This window comes from Phyllobates terribilis, unplaced genomic scaffold, assembly GCF_046119375.1.
Source record: "Phyllobates terribilis strain yellow unplaced genomic scaffold, ASM4611937v1 Scaffold_4__5_contigs__length_816908805, whole genome shotgun sequence".
In the NCBI taxonomy this organism is placed as follows: domain Eukaryota; kingdom Metazoa; phylum Chordata; class Amphibia; order Anura; family Dendrobatidae; genus Phyllobates; species Phyllobates terribilis.
This window is the reverse complement of record NW_027362764.1, coordinates 236,191,534-236,208,438: the sequence shown is the minus strand read 5'-3', so window position 1 is coordinate 236,208,438 and position 16,905 is coordinate 236,191,534. Positions and strand designations below refer to the sequence as shown.

The window sequence follows — 16,905 nt, the reverse complement described above, 5'->3', positions numbered from 1 at the left end:
GAAGGTCCTGTGGACTGATGAAACCAAGATTGAGTTGTTTGGTCACACAAAAAGGCGTTGTGCATGGTGGCAAAAAAACACAGCATTCCAAGAAAAACACTTGCTACCCACAGTAAAATTTGGTGGAGGTTCCATCATGCTTTGGGGCTGTGTGGTCAATGCCGGCACTGGGAATCTTGTTAAAGTTGAGGGACGCATGGATTCCACTCAGTATCAGCAGATTCTTGGCAATAGTGTTGAAGAATCAGTGATAAAGTTGAAGTTACGCAGTGGATGGATCTTTCAGCAAGACAATGATCCAAAACACCGCTCCAAATCTACTCAGGCATTCATGCAGAGGAACAATTACAATGTTCTGGAATGGCCATCCCAGTCCCCAGACCTGAATATCATTGAACATCTGTGGGATCATTTGAAGAGGCTGTCCATGCTCGGCGACCATCAAACTTAACTGAACTGGAATTGTTTTGTAAAGAGGAATGGTCAAAAATACCTTCATCCAGGATCCAGGAACTCATTAAAAGCTACAGGAAGCGACTAGAGGCTGTTATTTTTGCAAAAGGAGGATCTACTAAATATTAATGTCACTTTTCTGGTGAGGTGCCCATACTTATGCACCTGTCAAATTTTGTTTGAATGCAGATTGCACATTTTCTGTTAGTACAATAAACCTCATTTCAAGGCAGAAACATTATTGTATCCAACAGTTATTACATATATCAAACTGAAATAGCTGTTGCAAAAACACCAATTTTTATAAAACATTAAGCTTAAGATTAATAGGGGTGCCCAAACTTTTTCATATGACTGTATAAGAAGTACAGTGATAGTGTTGATTACTGTACTTGTCATATAGTGTTAAAATAAAGGATTTATTAAAAAAAAAAAATGGGCGTGAGGTTCCCCGTAATTTTAGTCTCTAGCGGAGGTTAAGAAGACGGCTGGGGCAGATGTTTGAAGCCGTCGTGGGAACCATGGAAAGGTAAGGATGAGGTTGCTTTATTATTTTACTTTTATTGCAGAAGACATTGGCTTCTGCTGGAATGGGCGTGATGGTAAGTAGGGTTTAATTTAGAACAATAATTGTGTGTTTATTTCAATTAAAGGACTTTATTCTGGGTGTTTGTGTTTTTTTTTTTAACTTTGACTATGGGGTTAGTAATGGGGGTGTCTTATAGACGCCTCTCCATTACTAACCTGGGCTTGATGTCAGCTGGCATTATAAGCTGACATCAACCCCAGCCCTATTACCCCACTGCCACCGCTACAGGGCAGTGGGAAGAGCGAGGCTAAGTGCCAGAATTGGCGCATCCTATGGATGCGCCATTTCTGGGGCGGCTGACGGCTGGTGTTTCTAGCCTGGGAGGGGGCCAATATTCATGGCACCCTTCCTGGGCTATTAATATCAGACCCCAGCTGTCTGCCTAGCCTTTGCTAGCTATTAAAATAGGGGGGACCCCACGTCATTTTTTTGGGGGGGTCCCCCATTTTAATAGCTAGTAAAGGCTAGGTATTCAGCTGGGGCTGACATTAGTAGCCTGGGAAGCTCCGTGGGTATTACCCCCTTCCCAGGCTTCAAACATCTGCCCCAGCCGTCTGCTTAACCTCCGCTAGAGACTAAAATTACGGGGAACCCCACGCCAATTTTTTTTTAAATAAATCCTTTATTTTAACACTATATGACAAGTACAGTAATCAACACTATCACTGTACTTCTTATATATGTGACTGACATGTTTCTATGCATCTAATCTATGTGTGATGCTCTATTCTTTCTATTCTAAATTGTCGGGTACCGATGCTGAATTGCCGGCCGGCTTTTTTAAAGAGACGGTGCATGAAAACACTATTATTTTTTTAAATAAATCCTTTAACACTAAATGACAAGTACAGTAAGCTGAGAGCTGCCATCCAGCTTGTCATCCTTCAGAGACACTGCAGAGCGCAGGCATTATGGGAACTTCCGATTCCGGTATTCGATATTCTAAAAGTATCGGAACTCAGTATCGGAACTACGATACCGCGAATATCGGTCGATACCCGATATTTCAGTATCTGAAAGCTCAACACTAGTCATGACTTTCCATGGCTTTTTTTTCAGCTTTTTTTCTTCATGTGTTTAATACTTTTTCTCTGTTTCAATTCTCATTATTACACATAACTTATGGACATCACTGGTTTGATTTCTTTGCCTGTGTGGATTAGATGGGTTGTTACGGACATCTGGTGAGAATTTCATGTCAATAGCACCTTTAGTAACACATTTACTTAGAAAATTGGTGATGTGTTCAATACTTATTTCACTTGCTGTATGTATATATATATATATATATATATATACACAGTTATATGAAAAAGTTTGGGCACCCCTATTAATCTTAAGCTTAATGTTTTATAAAAATTGGTATTTTTGCAACAGCTATTTCAGTTTGATATATGTAATAACTGTTGGACACAGTAATCTTTCTGCCTTGAAATGAGGCTTATTGTACTAACAGAAAATGTGCAATCTGCATTCAAACAAAATTTGACAGGTGCATAAGTATGGGCACCCTTATCATTTTCTTGTTTTAAATACTCCTACCTACTTTTTACTGACGTACTAAAGCACTTTTTTTGGTTTTGTAACCTCATTGAGCTTTGAACTTCATAGCCAGGTGTATGCAATCACGAGAAAAGCTACTTAAAGTGGCCATTTGCAAGTTGTTCTCCTGTTTGAATCTCCTCTGAAGAGTGGCATCATCGGCTCCTCAAAACAGCTGTCAAATGATCTGAAAACAAAGATTATTCAACATAGTTGTTCAGGGGAAGGATACAAAAAGCTGTCTCAGAGATTTAACCTGTCAGTTTCCACTGTGAGGAACATAGTAAGGAAATGGAAGAACACAGGGACAGTTCTTGTTAAGGCCAGAAGTGGCAGGCCAAGAAAAACATCAGAAAGGCAGAGAAGAAGAATGGTGAGATCAGTCAAGGACAATCCTCAGACCACCTCCAGAGATCTGCAGCATCAACTTGCTGCAGATGGTGTCACTGTGCATCGGTCAACTATACAACGCACTTTGCACAAGGAGAAGCTGTATGGGAGAGTGATGCGAAAGAAGCTGTTTCTGCAAGCACGCCACAAACAGAGTCGGCTGAGGTATGCAAAAGCACATTTGGAGAAGCCAATTTCTTTTTGGAAGAAGGTCCTGTGGACTGATGAAACCAAGATTGAGTTGTTTGGTCATACAAAAAGGCGTTATGCATGGCGGCAAAAAAACACAGCATTCCAAGAAAAACACTTGCTACCCACAGTAAAATTTGGTGGAGGTTCCATCATGCTTTGGGGCTGTGTGGCCAATGCCGGCATCGGGAATCTTGTAAAAGTTGAGGGACGCATGGATTCCACTCAGTATCAGCAGATTCTTGACAATAATGTTCAAGAATCAGTGATAAAGTTGAAGTTACGCAGGGGATGGATCTTTCAGCAAGACAATGTTCCAAAACACAGCTGCAAATCTACTCAGGCATTCATACAGAGGAACAATTACAATGTTCTGGAATGGCCATCCCAGTCCCCAGACCTGAATATCATTGAACATCTGTGGTATCATTTGAAGAGGGCTGTCCATGCTCGGCGACCATCAAACTTAACTGAACTGGAATTGTTTTGTAAAGAGGAATGGTCAAAAATACCTTCATCCAGGATCCAGGAAATCATTAAAAGCTACAGGAAGCAACTAGAGGCTATTATTTTTGCAAAAGGAGGACCTACTAAATATTAATGTCACTTTTCTGGTGAGGTGCCCATACTTATGCACCTGTCAAATTTTGTTTGAATGCAGATTGCACATTTTCTGTTAGTACAATAAACCTCATTTCAAGGCATAAACATTACTGTGTCCAACAGTTATTACATATATCAAACTGAAATAGCTGTTGCAAAAACACCAATTTTTTAAAAAAAATTAAGCTTAAGATTAATAGTGGTGCCCAAACTTTTTCATATAACTGTATATATATATATATATATATATATATATATATATATATATATATATATATATATATATATATACACATACAGTACAGACCAAAAGTGTGGTCACACCTTCTCATTTAAAGATTTTTCTGTATTTTCATAACTATGAAAATTGTACATTCACACAGAAGGCATCAAAACTATGAATTAACACATGTGGAATTATATACTTAACAAAAAAGTGTGAAACAACTGAAAATATGCTTTATATTCTAGGTTCTTAAAAGTAGCCACCTTTTGCTCTGATGACTGCTTTGCACACTCTTGGCATTCTCTTGATGAGCTTCAAGAGGTAGTCACCGGAAATGGTTTTCACTTCACAGGTGTGCCCTGTCAGGATTAATAAGTGGGATTTCTTGCCTTATAAATGGGGTTGGGACCATCAGTTGTGTTGTGCAGAAGTCTGGAGGATACACAGCTGATAGTCCTACTGAATAGACTGTTAGAATTTGTATTATGGCAAGAAAAAAGCAGCTAAGTAAAGAAAAACGAGTGTCCATCATTACTTTAACAAATGAAGGTCAGTCAGTGCGAAAAATTGGGAAAACTTTGAAAGTGTCCCCAAGTGCAGTTGCAAAAACCATGAAGCGCTACAAAGAAACTGGCTCACATGAGGACCGCCCAAGGAAAGGAAGACCAAGAGTCACCTCTGCTTCTGAGGATAAGTTTATCCGAGTCACCAGCCTCAGAAATCGCATGTCAACAGCAGCTCAGATTAGAGACCAGGTCAATGCCACACAGAGTTCTAGCAGCAGACACATCTCTTCAACAAATGTTAAGAGGAGACTTTGTGCAGCAGGCATTCATGGTAAAATATCTGCTAGGAAACCACTGCTAAGGACAGGCAAATCTGTGCTTTGGTCTGATGAGTCCAAATTTGAGATATTTGGTTCCAACCACCGTGTCTTTGTGCGATGCAGAAAAGGTGAACGGATGGACTTTACATGCCTGGTTCCCACCGTGAAGCATGGAGGAGGAGGTGTGATGGTGTGGGGGTGCTTTGCTGGTGACACTGTTGGGGATTTATTCAAAATTGAAGGCATACTGAACCAGCATGGCTACCACAGCATCTTGCAGCGGCATGCTATTCCATCTGGTTTGCGTTTAGTTGGACCATCATTTATTTTTCAACAGGACAATGACCCCAAACACACCTCCAGGCTGTGTAAGAGCTATTTGACCAAGAAGGAGAGTGACGGGGTGCTACGCCAGATGACCTGGCCTCCACAGTCACCAGACCTGAACCCAATCAAGATGGTTTGGGGTGAGCTGGACCGCAGAGTGAAGGCAAAAGGGCCAACAAGTGCAAAGCATCTCTGGGAACTCCTTCAAGATTGTTGGAAGACCATTTCCGGTGACTACCTCTTGAAGCTCATCAAGAGAATGCCAAGAGTGTGCAAAGCAGTCATCAAAGCAAAAGGTGGCTACTTTGAAGAACCTAGAATATAAGACATATTTTCAGTTGTTTCACACTTTTTTGTTAAGTATATAATTCCACATGTGTTAATTCATAGTTTTGATGTCTTCAGTGTGAATGTACAATTTTCATAGTCATGAAAATACAGAAAAATCATTAAAATAAAAAGGTGTGTCCAAACTTTTGGTCTGTACTGTATATATATATATATATACAGTGCCTACAAGTAGTATTCAACCCCCTGCAGATTTAGCTGGTTTGATAAGATGCAAATAAGTTAGAGCCTTCAAACTGCAAACGAGAGTAGGTTTTATGAACAGAAGCATAAATCTTACAAATCAAAAAGTTATGTTGCTCAGTTGAATTTTATTAAATTTTAAACATAAAAGTGTGGGTCAGTTATTATACAACCCCTATGTTTAATATTTTGTGGAATAACCCTTGTTTGCAATTACAGCTAATAATCGTCTTTTATAAGACCTGATCAGGCCGGCACAGGTCTGTGGAGTTATCTTGGCCCACTACTCCATGCAGATCTTCTCCAAGTTATCTAGGTTCTTTCGGTGTCTCTTGTGGACTTTATTCTTGAGCTCCTTCCACAAGTTTTCAATTGCGTTAAGGTCAGGAGACTGACTAGGCCACTCCAACACCTTGACTTTTTCCCTCTTGAACCAGGCCTTGGTTTTCTTGGCTGTGTGCTTTGGGTCGTTGTCTTGTTGGAAGATGAAATTACGACCCATCTTAAGATCCTTGATGGAGGAGCGGAAGTTCTTGGCCAAAATCTCCAGGTAGGCCGTGCTATCCATCTTCCCATGGATGCGGACCAGATGGCCAGGCCCCTTGGCTGAGAAACAGCCCCACAGCATGATGCTGCCACCACCATGATTGACTGTAGGGATGGTATTCTTGGGGTCGTATGCAGTGCCATCCAGTCTCCAAACGTCACGTGTGTGGTTGGCACCAAAGATCTCGATCTTGGTCTCATCAGACCATAGAACCTTGAACCAGTCTGTCTCAGAGTCCTCCAAGTGATCATGAGCAAACTGTAGACGAGCCTTGACATGACGCTTTGAAAGTAAAGGTACCATACAGGCTCGTCTGGAACGGAGACCATTGCGGTGGAGTACGTTACTTATGGTATTGACTGAAACCAATGTCCCCACTGCCATGAGATCTTCCCGGAGCTCCTTCCTTGTTGTCCTTGGGTTAGCCTTGACTCTTCGGACAAGCCTGGCCTCGGCACGGGAGGACACTTTCAAAGGCTGTCCAGGCCGTGGAAGGCTAACAGTAGTTCCATAAGCCTTCCACTTACGGATGATGCTCCCAACAGTGGAGACAGGTAGGCCCAACTCCTTGGAAAGGGTTTTGTACCCCTTGCCAGCCTTGTGACCCTCCACGATCTTGTCTCTGATGGCCTTGGAATGCTCCTTTGTCTTTCCCATGTTGACCATGTCTGAGTGCTGTTCACAAGTTTGGGGAGGGTCTTAAATAGTCAGAAAAGGCTGGCAAAAGAGATCTTTAATCCACACATGTGAAGCTCATTATTCTTGGTGCCTGAACTACTTCTTAATACTTTAGGGGGACCAAACAGAATTCTTGTGGTTTGAGGGGTTGAATAATAAATGACACTCTGAATTAACTTTTAACGTTTTTAAAAAAAAACAACAAAAAAACAAAATTTGCTGCAGTGCATTTCCCACTTCCAGGCTGATCTACAGTACAAATGTCACAATGCCAAGTTAATTCCGCATGTGTCAACCAGCTAAATCTGCAGGGGGTTGAATACTACTTGTAGGCACTATATATATATATATATATATATATATATATATATATATATATATATATATATATACATATATACACACACACACACACGCGCGTACATACGTTACATACACACACTTTAGCAAAAATTGCAATTTCTGTATCATTCTGGATCATGTTTCTGCTTTAAAATCTTCTTACTATGACATAAAAAGTTTCACTTATTAGTATTAAATTACTTCCTCGGGTACAACTTACAGTAAAAGTGGATGTGCTGTTGTGGTTTAAAATGGCAAGAAGTTTGGGTGATTCGTCACGGTCCATTATAGCAGCATTGCAAACAATCTGCTTCACACACGGTTAGATAAAAAAATGAAAAACCTTTACTAAATAAATCTTTATGGCACGGTCATCTGAGAAAAATCTGCCTTTGATAGAAGTGTAAAATCTCCATAATGATTTGTGTGGAATCACTCAGGGAATGTCCTATATGTTCAAGTCAATTTCGAGATTAATGCAACCCTTGTGACTTCTGTCTGTCGGTCTGTATACTATATGGCATCTATTGATATATGGCCACATGTGTTTTCATGCCAGTTAAAAACCTGTCCATTGTGTGAAAGCGTACCATTACTAATTGTGTATATATCACTTACTGAAGATAAAGAAAATCCTGCTACTCTTGGTGAGCATTTACACTGCTTAATTATTGGGAAGGAACCTAGGATGCTCATTTCCTGACAATTGTGTAAACAGGCTGCCAATCACCCAAAAAACTAGTAAAACACTCATTCGTGCGTGGAGTGATTTTTAAACTTGGTCAACCCCTTAAGGTCACAGCCAAATCTGTATTTTTATTTTTTTACATGTTTTTATATACAAGTGGGGAAAATGGGGCCTGATTAGCATGAATTTGTGTGCTTTTGTACTTCTTTAATACTTAAAAAAATATGTATTTTTCACTTTATTTTTTAGTTCCCTAAGAGAACTTGAACCTGTGATTGTTTGAAGTCTTGTACTATATGAAAAATACTATGGTATTGCTACATATAATAGAAAATTATGGTCTCCTATGACGCTGAGCCTATAGCTGTACGTCACAAAAGAGTCAACAGGATAGGTACAGAGGCCTTCAGATTGTGGCACTTAAATATGGACAGTGGCAATTAAGAAGTTAGAAGCAGCGATCATAATTAGCGCTGATAGCCGGCATTTGCCTTATATAGAGCAGGCTCAGTCTCTGAGCTCGCTCCTGTCACCCTGACATGCTCCATGACATGTACATCCATCATGGATGATAAAGGGGTTATGAAACATCATTCTTGGCAGCATGTCACCCTGTATAAACAGGATATGAGTTGCCGAGAACAATAGCCTATGTGCACAGAACGGTGTGGATAGTCCTGTGTGCATTGTAAGCGCAGTCGGCCTGTCTGAATAAGCTATGAAATTACCATTTTCGATTATAGATCATGTGCTGTAAACCCAGCTTTATCTAATAATATTTAGCAGATAACACACAATGAAATAGCGCGACTTACCACTTATGTCCACTTCATCTCTCTGTAAGTATCTCCCAGTAGATGCAAGCCGATATGTTTGTCCTTTAATGAGGCCTTGTACTAAAAGCTTATTGAATGGTTCCCTTAAAAAAAAAACAACAACAATTGGGGGAGCAATACTTACCACATGTATCATACAAAAACCACCGACTACAAAGCAAAGCAGGCTTCCAATGACAGGCGCCATGGCAAAGTGTAACTACACATTACGTGGCAATATGATCATAAAAATATTTTCCCTAATCTTAAAAGACACGGCTTTTCAAGATCTACGTTTATCTGATGTAGGTATATCTCTATAGGGTACAGACTGTGTAAAGCAGTTCCTGCCCTGTCGGGGGGCTGCAGGCAAGCCTTGAGCAATCTGATTTTATTTCCCTGCTGTTAGTTGTTCTAGTTATTCGATATTGTACTTTTTAAGAATAAAAAAATTGGAAAAATAACAAAACAGAGCTGAGTCTATTGAATACCTTTATAGAGTCCTTACAGACTTTTCTAAATGTGAATTTTTAATTCTTAAAGTGAATGACACAAAACTTGAAATACCTACATCTAAATACGTCATTTCTTAAAGTACAACGCTAGTGTTTCGTTTTTGTTCCAGAATTTGTTAGCGGTCAGTAAAGTATGTTTAGTCTTTGCATTAAAATACTTACCCACCGCTGTTTTCTGCCGTTTCCAGCTCCGCTCCGGTCCTCTCCTGCATCATGTGACCACAGCTCTTTATTGCCATCTCACAGTTAGTTCCTTTCTTAATGTAAGTCAATGGGAGCCTCATTCCAAGATTCAGTCTTACATTGGTAAAGTGACTTCCGGACCACAGAAATGCTATGTGAGCTGGCAGGTTACAACTGTGGCCACCTGATGCAGGAGAGGATGGGAGCAGAAAAAATTGTTGCTGGTTTTGGTCCATTCTTTACTAGGATAGGGAGAAAAATGGTCCTTAGAAGAACAACTTTTATTACAGATCAGCTCTACCTGTGATGGTCTTCAGGCTGAATGGCCCCTCCAGGTAATGAGGTCCATTAGGTAAAGCTATCTTTAAATGGCAGATACTTTAAAAGGAAATCTACTACCTCCAAACCATTTATACATTTGTGTAGCCATTTAAAATATAAGCAAATTGATCCCTTTAGGCCCTTAAAGCGATGTTCCAACAGCAAGAAATAACATTTTGCAGTTCTGGATATATGTGTCTGGAAGTGCATTGGGGCAAAACAATGCACTTACAGCCTCATCTTTATTCACTGCCATGTATCGGAGCCACCTGTCAATCAACTAGAGGAGAGTGGCACTAGGCAGTGAATGCAGCACAAGGCTGAGGAGCTGTAAGTGCATCGTCACGCCCCAATGCACTTTCAGACACATATATACAGAACTTCAAAATACAATTTCTCGCCGCTAGAGCATCACTTTGTGGTCATAAAGGGATTAAATTATTGTTAAATGGGCTACACAGACATATAAATGGTTAAGGAGTGTAGAGGTTTCTGACAAGTTCCTTTTAGACAATGATTTTAATGGATTGTTATATCATGAGTGCTGCATTTTTTCTGTTCGTTTCTTCTGTAAGTGTCTACAGAAAAATACGCGATAGTAATCTGCTCTGCTTACTGCATCTGTTTTGTGTTGGCTTCATTTCTTTTTTTGTCCCTTGCTTCTAATTTATTCCAGATTAAACAAATATGAAAGATGCGCATAAAATATATCAAGTGGGAGAAAAGAAATATACTTTAGCACTTGGCCCTATAGAATTAATAATACTGACAGATGAAAACTTCAACCTCAAGGCATTTCTGAAGGGTTTTGAGAATACCAAAGGGAAAAACATTTACTGCTTTGGTACAGTGTACAAGGCTGGAGTCCCTGGAGTTTAGCGCAGCATTTTAATTTGTGATTTCCAAAACCAAGCTAAAGACTTTTACATGGCGTTATCAGGCAAGAGATCTCTACCAACTGGTGAAGGCCAATACTCTGGGCCTACAGCAGAATGGAGAATTAGCACTGGGCAGAAGAGGAGTTGGAACACCTAACAATATAAAAAATCTGCTTTTCTATAACTTACTAACATATCAGAATTTTAAAAAATATATTAAAGCGAAGGTGTCAGCCGATCTATGCTGCCCAAACCACGGCGAGCATGAATCAGAGACCTGCTCCGAATGTACAGCCAGGTATGTTTCACTCTGAAAGGTTGCGGGCGACCATGCGTAATCCAGCGACCGGTCCTCAGTGGCTTCTCCCCCCTCTGATCACCATGATTGACAGGTCTCTTCCTATGCCCACACCTGGTAAACACCTCTCAGTCTAGGGGAGCGGGCAGGGAGAAGACACCAAATATGTTTCTCTGAACTGTCACAGTGTTTCAGAGGGAAACATACATGGCTGCGATTACGGAGCCAGTCTCTGATTTCTGCTCTCCGAGGTTCGGGCAGCATGAATCAGCTGACAGGTTCCCTTAAAATTTGTTGCAAAGCAACAGTGAGAAGACAGGTCGAGACTGACACTGCACTTCAGCCTCATCTGCATTAATAGCACATGCTTCATGCTGAATAATAATTCATATTATAAAGTCAAATATCAGAGGATATTAAAATTCTCAAAAAGCCTTCTGGCACAAAACATCTGAGACGTTCCTGTTCCCTTCAGATTAGGAAAAAGGCTGGGTGAGATATTACCAGAAAGTTGGGTTATTATAGGTCATTCATTCTGACTTTATTTAGCATGGTAAAAGGTACAAATGTTAATGCAGATTCTGATCAGTGGGAATTGGAGCTAATGCAAAACAGCTGGAAGAAAATGTAAATGAGCTGTGCACAAGATATACAAGTGCAATAGTCTGAGGAGTATCCACTGCTCCAGATATTCCTGCTACACTACTTGAATCAAGAGGAAAATTGATATGCAATCACTTATGTGCTTGATGAAAGTCGGCAGAAAGAATAGGCAAGGGATTTTATTTAACCTGTGCTTCACCATTCCCTGGGAGTGGCAGAAGTGGTTGAAGAATCGGGCGTAGTACAAATGCATCACTGCATGTTCCTTTCCTCCAATATATAGATCTACCGGCATCCAGAAGTCAGCTGAACATTTGTCAAATGGCCTGAAGGAAAAAGAGGAAAAAAATGTTAAATACATTTTGGAACATCTACATTGAGCAGTAAGATTTAAGCAATCTGGCACATGATGGTCTGGAGAACATAATCATTTGGTACAGAATACAAATTGCCGCATTATTAATTAGTAGAAATTACCAAAAAGTATGGCACTTAATTCTCATGTTATTAAACTGCTTTAGTTAACTAGACAGCATAAAAATAAGCATGTTTGCAATTGACTTGCTTTTTCTGTCTGCTGTGGTTCTCATGATATAAGAACTTTTATCTTACTCAGTGTACAGCTTGCTTCTATGGAGCACAGTCATTGGTGCCTGGCCTAGTATTGAAGCATTTACATTCCAGGAGATGAGTTAACTCATTGTATCCCATTTACTTCTCCCCAGACCATTGATTTCTATACATCAGTTACCTGCTCACCTCCCTCTTACATTGAGAATTTTGTAAAATCACCAACCCCCACCATTGGCTGCTTCCAAAGCAGTGGTCCTAACCACAGCTCTCACTTTCCTGAGCCGTATGCCTGTTTATATGCACTGTTGTCTCTATATACAAATATAGTCAAAACAGTGTAAACTTCAGAACAAATCACTAATAGCTGAATGTTACAGCAGAACTTGTGCGAAGCTTTATAGTTGTACTAATTCTACTCACCAAAACTTTCACCCGCCCTGCCAGAAACTAGGAAGTAATGAGACTGCATAGTTGTGAGCTGCTCATGAGACCACTCGAAAATAACTCTTTATCTTCCTCAAAAAATCCTGAAAGGTGAGTCAGCTCTATGTGTTTCCCTGTGATTAGTGAGGGCACATTAATCTCAATGTCAAAATGTTCAAATTGGTGTTTTGAGATTTACATTTGTGCCCAAGTGAGGGTAATTTCACGTGGCCTATTGCCTAATGAATGGTTTAGACTTCCCGATAATAAAAGACAGCATTTGATCTGCGCATGTGGGATTGAGCATTTAAGGAAATTGTTTTGACTTGGCATCTCAATATCTAAAAAAATCTTGTATCGACCACAATACTGTAAAAGAATCAGAAGTTACAAGACCTGCTGATGACTGATAACAAGATTCTCTACACATAAAAAACGAATTTCTAGTATTATATTTTGTAATAAGGATCTGTTCACAAAAGAGTCAAAGCTTCCATTCTTAAAGTTGCCATGAAGGATCTGTTTCAAATTAACCCAATAAATCTCAAACTTCTAATGAGGGCCACCAGTTTCCGGTATTTTTTCATTCAAAAGTAAAGCTCTGTAGTTCTGTCTTGTGGCTGCTTTGACTAGAGAGATCCTGGTTTATTTCCATCTCATTCTATTCATGGGGGTTCCAAAGATAGTCAAGCAACACTCTGCTATTTTCAGAACTTTCATAGAAGTGAATGAATAGAGCAGCGCATGTACAACCAGATTTCCATTCACAGCTGCCGTGAAAGGGTACTCGGGAAACCCCTTCTCTAATTAAGTGTGGTCCTGGAGGTGAGACTGGCATCTTTCTGATGCTTATGAAAAAATATCTAAGACGAGAAAACCCTTTTAACATTTAAAACCTAGGTGGATTTGGTACTTTGAGGGCTGGGAAAATATCAGAAAATGCTTGGGTGCTATGATAAATTAGACAGCAGCTTATAGTCGTGATGTTGAGGTTCTTCTTTTCATTCTGCATTGGACTAGAAGGAGTAAATGTGCAGGTGTATTGTCTTCTTTCTATGCTCAGTTAATAAGCCTGGCTATCCAGACAGCAGAAAATGTGTAATTACAACATGTAATTAGTGATACTAGTAAAAAAATGCTTGAATTAGCAGAGCAGTAAAAATGGATTGAGAACCATCAGCAATGACTGAAGCTAAAATGTAGAAACATATTCAGATCATTTATCTAGGCTTACAGCATACAGCAGTTTTTGCAAAAAAATGGATGATGGAGATCTATCAAGTTTTTCAGTAATGTAGGCGTCTGAGACAGCAGTTGGTAATATTCCCATTCTATACCTGGAAAACCAATTTAGGTTTAATTAACACTGATACTTTTCTAGAGGAATTGAGATAAACTATAGAGCAACAGCTGAAGTCCACAATAGTGTGTTCAACTCCATGTATTGCTTTGGACTGCGACTCCATAAATAAGTCAATCGGCTATGCTGCAAAAAGTCTCTGTATATCTTAAAAAGTACCAAAAAGAAAAAACCCGAACAATAAGGTGATATACGGACAGGACAATAAATTACAAGTTAAAAAGCCTTTATCCGTACAACCAGTGGTTATAAATGGCACGGCACTGAGGAGTGCACACACACCGTTATCAAGAAATTGCACACTTAATTAAAAAAATGTAAAATAACTACAACCGGACCGGAACCATAACATAATGTCTGTACACAAAACCAGTGTCTATATCTAAATCAAATACCGCATGATATCAACATTCAAAAGACATCAGACTATAGACAGTACAACTTACACTATATAGATAGTGTACTCTATAGATAAATTGTAGGCATACATATATGTAAGTGTATTCTATAGATACAACCCTTCAGGCACTGATTGGCACTAAAAAGAGGGAGTGCATTAGTACTAAGAGACCACAAGAGGATCATCAACAGATCACAATGGATCAAATCCGCTAACTCGTGTTATACCTTATGGCGCAACAATGTTGGCTATGTACTCAACATGATATGTATTAGTTTATACTGTCACGTACTTATCTATGATTTATGCGCACTTATGTGTCCTTTGGACAAATCAGACATCTGGAGGAAGTGAGACCTGCAGCTGATCTCCAAGTTCCTTCAAATGTCTGATTTGTCCAAATAATGAGATAGTGAAGCGGTCGCTGATTGGCAGCAGGGATTTCATGACATAACAATGTCACTCAAGCCCCGGAAGGGCCAGTGCTGACATCGCTGGAATAGTGTAGGCACCGGGAGTGAGTGTAAGTCTTATTATTTTACTTGTGGGAAACATAGTGATTGAGAAGGGGTTGTCTGAGTAGTAGACAATTCCTTTAAAGCACCACTCCAGTTTTTTTTTATTGCAGCGTTGGAGTGGTGCTATTAATTCAAGTTCACTGCACCTAATATTATACTCGCCAACCGCTGTCTTCAACTGTTACCGGCACCACTCCAGTAGGTTATCTGCAGGTTGCTCCAGTGTTTGAAGAGCGATCTGGAAGTGACAACTCAATGTAAGCCTATGAGAGCCAGAAGGAGGTCAGATCAAGGCTCTCATAGACTTACACTGAGAGCTTGTGACTCTTACCTCTGACATCCGATCAGTCAGAAGTTGTGGTCACAAAATGGTGGAGTGGAACCGAAGCGTCGCTGGGAACAGCTGAAGACAGAGGCTGGAAAGTGTAATACTGGTCAGGGAACTTAGATTAGTTACACCACTCCAGCGCTCGAATAAAAAAAAAAACTCTGAAGTGGTGATTTAAAGAGTGCACAGCCCAAGATAGGTGATTTTTCCAAATATCTTTCTAGCCCAATCCCACTTCCTTCTGCAGCCCCTCTCATAATGAAAGATTTGTGATGGGTACTATTTAAGACTATAGGTACAATGAGACTTTATTGTAATGCATCTGATTGATTGTAAAAATTGTGCTATAGTTGCAGTTCAAATGTAGGCATCGAGCAGCATGCAATTTTGTGGATTGCAGATGTCACTCAATAGCTAAAATTTATCAGCAGTGCTATGAAAACTTTTAGGCTGGGTTATCATTCTAAAGCAAATACATGTGGCCAAAACTACTACCACATAATGTTTTTCAGCTTTTTCAAATAGCGTATTAAAGGGTTAATCCATCATTAAACGTTACCACTTATCCAAATGATTGGTAATAACTGGCAGATCGGTGTGCGTTCGCCTGCTGGAACCCCCACTGATCCCAAGAACAGGAGTCTGAAATTCTGAGGCAGAATGAAGCATGAGCGTACATTCATCGTCTACGAGTCTGCCAGATCTAGCCAAGTACATTGCTCAGCTTCACCAGTCCCACAGAGAATGAATTGACGTGGCTCCATAGGTGAAAAAACAGCATTATTGGCAAAACCGTGAAACTAATTAGCAATCGATTTAAAAAGCCCACCACACATGGCTGCTGCAGAGTAGAAGCCCAGCCTAAGAATAAGGCCAGAGCAACAGTTACTTGATGGTTTCAAGAGAAAATTAGATTTTTGTACACTATATAATATATAGAAAATAAGTGATAACAGCAAAGTGTAATGTAGATCTAGTATGAAGCTGTCTGTATCATAAATCAACATAATAAACCACTCATTCAAGAAGCATGTATACCTTTTAGAGTTCTGTGGATCGGAATATCTCAAATAATACCAAGCAGAGTCAACAAAGGTGTCCATTGTATCTGTCTCTCTCACGGCTGCTCCAGCACACCTAAAAAACAGGTCAATATATAAACTTACTGTATTATTAAAGGATTCTTACAGTATTCTTGATTCAGCTCTTTCCACATATTGTAGTTGTTTTCACCTCCAATACAATAAGACCAGTCTGATACTTGACCCCTGGTCTCAGAAAAGTATGTGACCACCACAATGTCTAAGCTACATGATGATCATCCATAAGGTCTCTGTGTTACTCACGCCCCCTTTTTGGAAGGGCTACGCTTAAAATTATTATTTTGTGTATTTTTTCAGATTTTGTGGTTTATACAGTATAGTCTAGTCCTACGATGTCTAATAAAAAGCTGTTCCACTCTGACATTCTGAAATGCCATTCCTGAGATCTCAACCTACACATATTCCCAAGGCTGGCCATGCACATTAGATGGCTGTTGACCAATCGTTCGGCCAAGAGCTATTTCAGCCGAATCTCTCATACTCAGGCACTCCCAATTTCTCTATGAGAAACCTGCCGAATGACAAGTCGCCTGGCAGCTTATCAGGGAGTATAATGTGATCTGCAGTCCAAAATCAGACATGCGCAAGTGACATCTCTCCCAACCATCAGTTGGCCACCGCCCCATACACATTAGGCAATATTTGTGGGTTCAGCT

At 40.0% G+C, this 16,905-nt stretch overlaps 1 protein-coding gene across 4 annotated transcripts in view; it reads right to left on the bottom strand.

Annotated features, from left to right (window-relative positions):
• LARS2 (leucyl-tRNA synthetase 2, mitochondrial) overlaps positions 1-16,905 on the bottom strand; it is a 278,140-nt gene that overhangs the window by 65,704 nt on the left and 195,531 nt on the right. For all 4 annotated transcript variants that reach the window (XM_073678171.1, XM_073678167.1, XM_073678169.1 and 1 more), the window contains exons 13-15: positions 16,185-16,283; positions 11,733-11,870; positions 8,747-8,850 (exon numbers count right to left, since the gene is read on the bottom strand). In XM_073678171.1, coding sequence (XP_073534272.1) covers positions 8,747-8,850; positions 11,733-11,870; positions 16,185-16,283 — 341 coding nt within the window. The remainder of the gene's footprint in view (positions 1-8,746; positions 8,851-11,732; positions 11,871-16,184; positions 16,284-16,905) is intronic.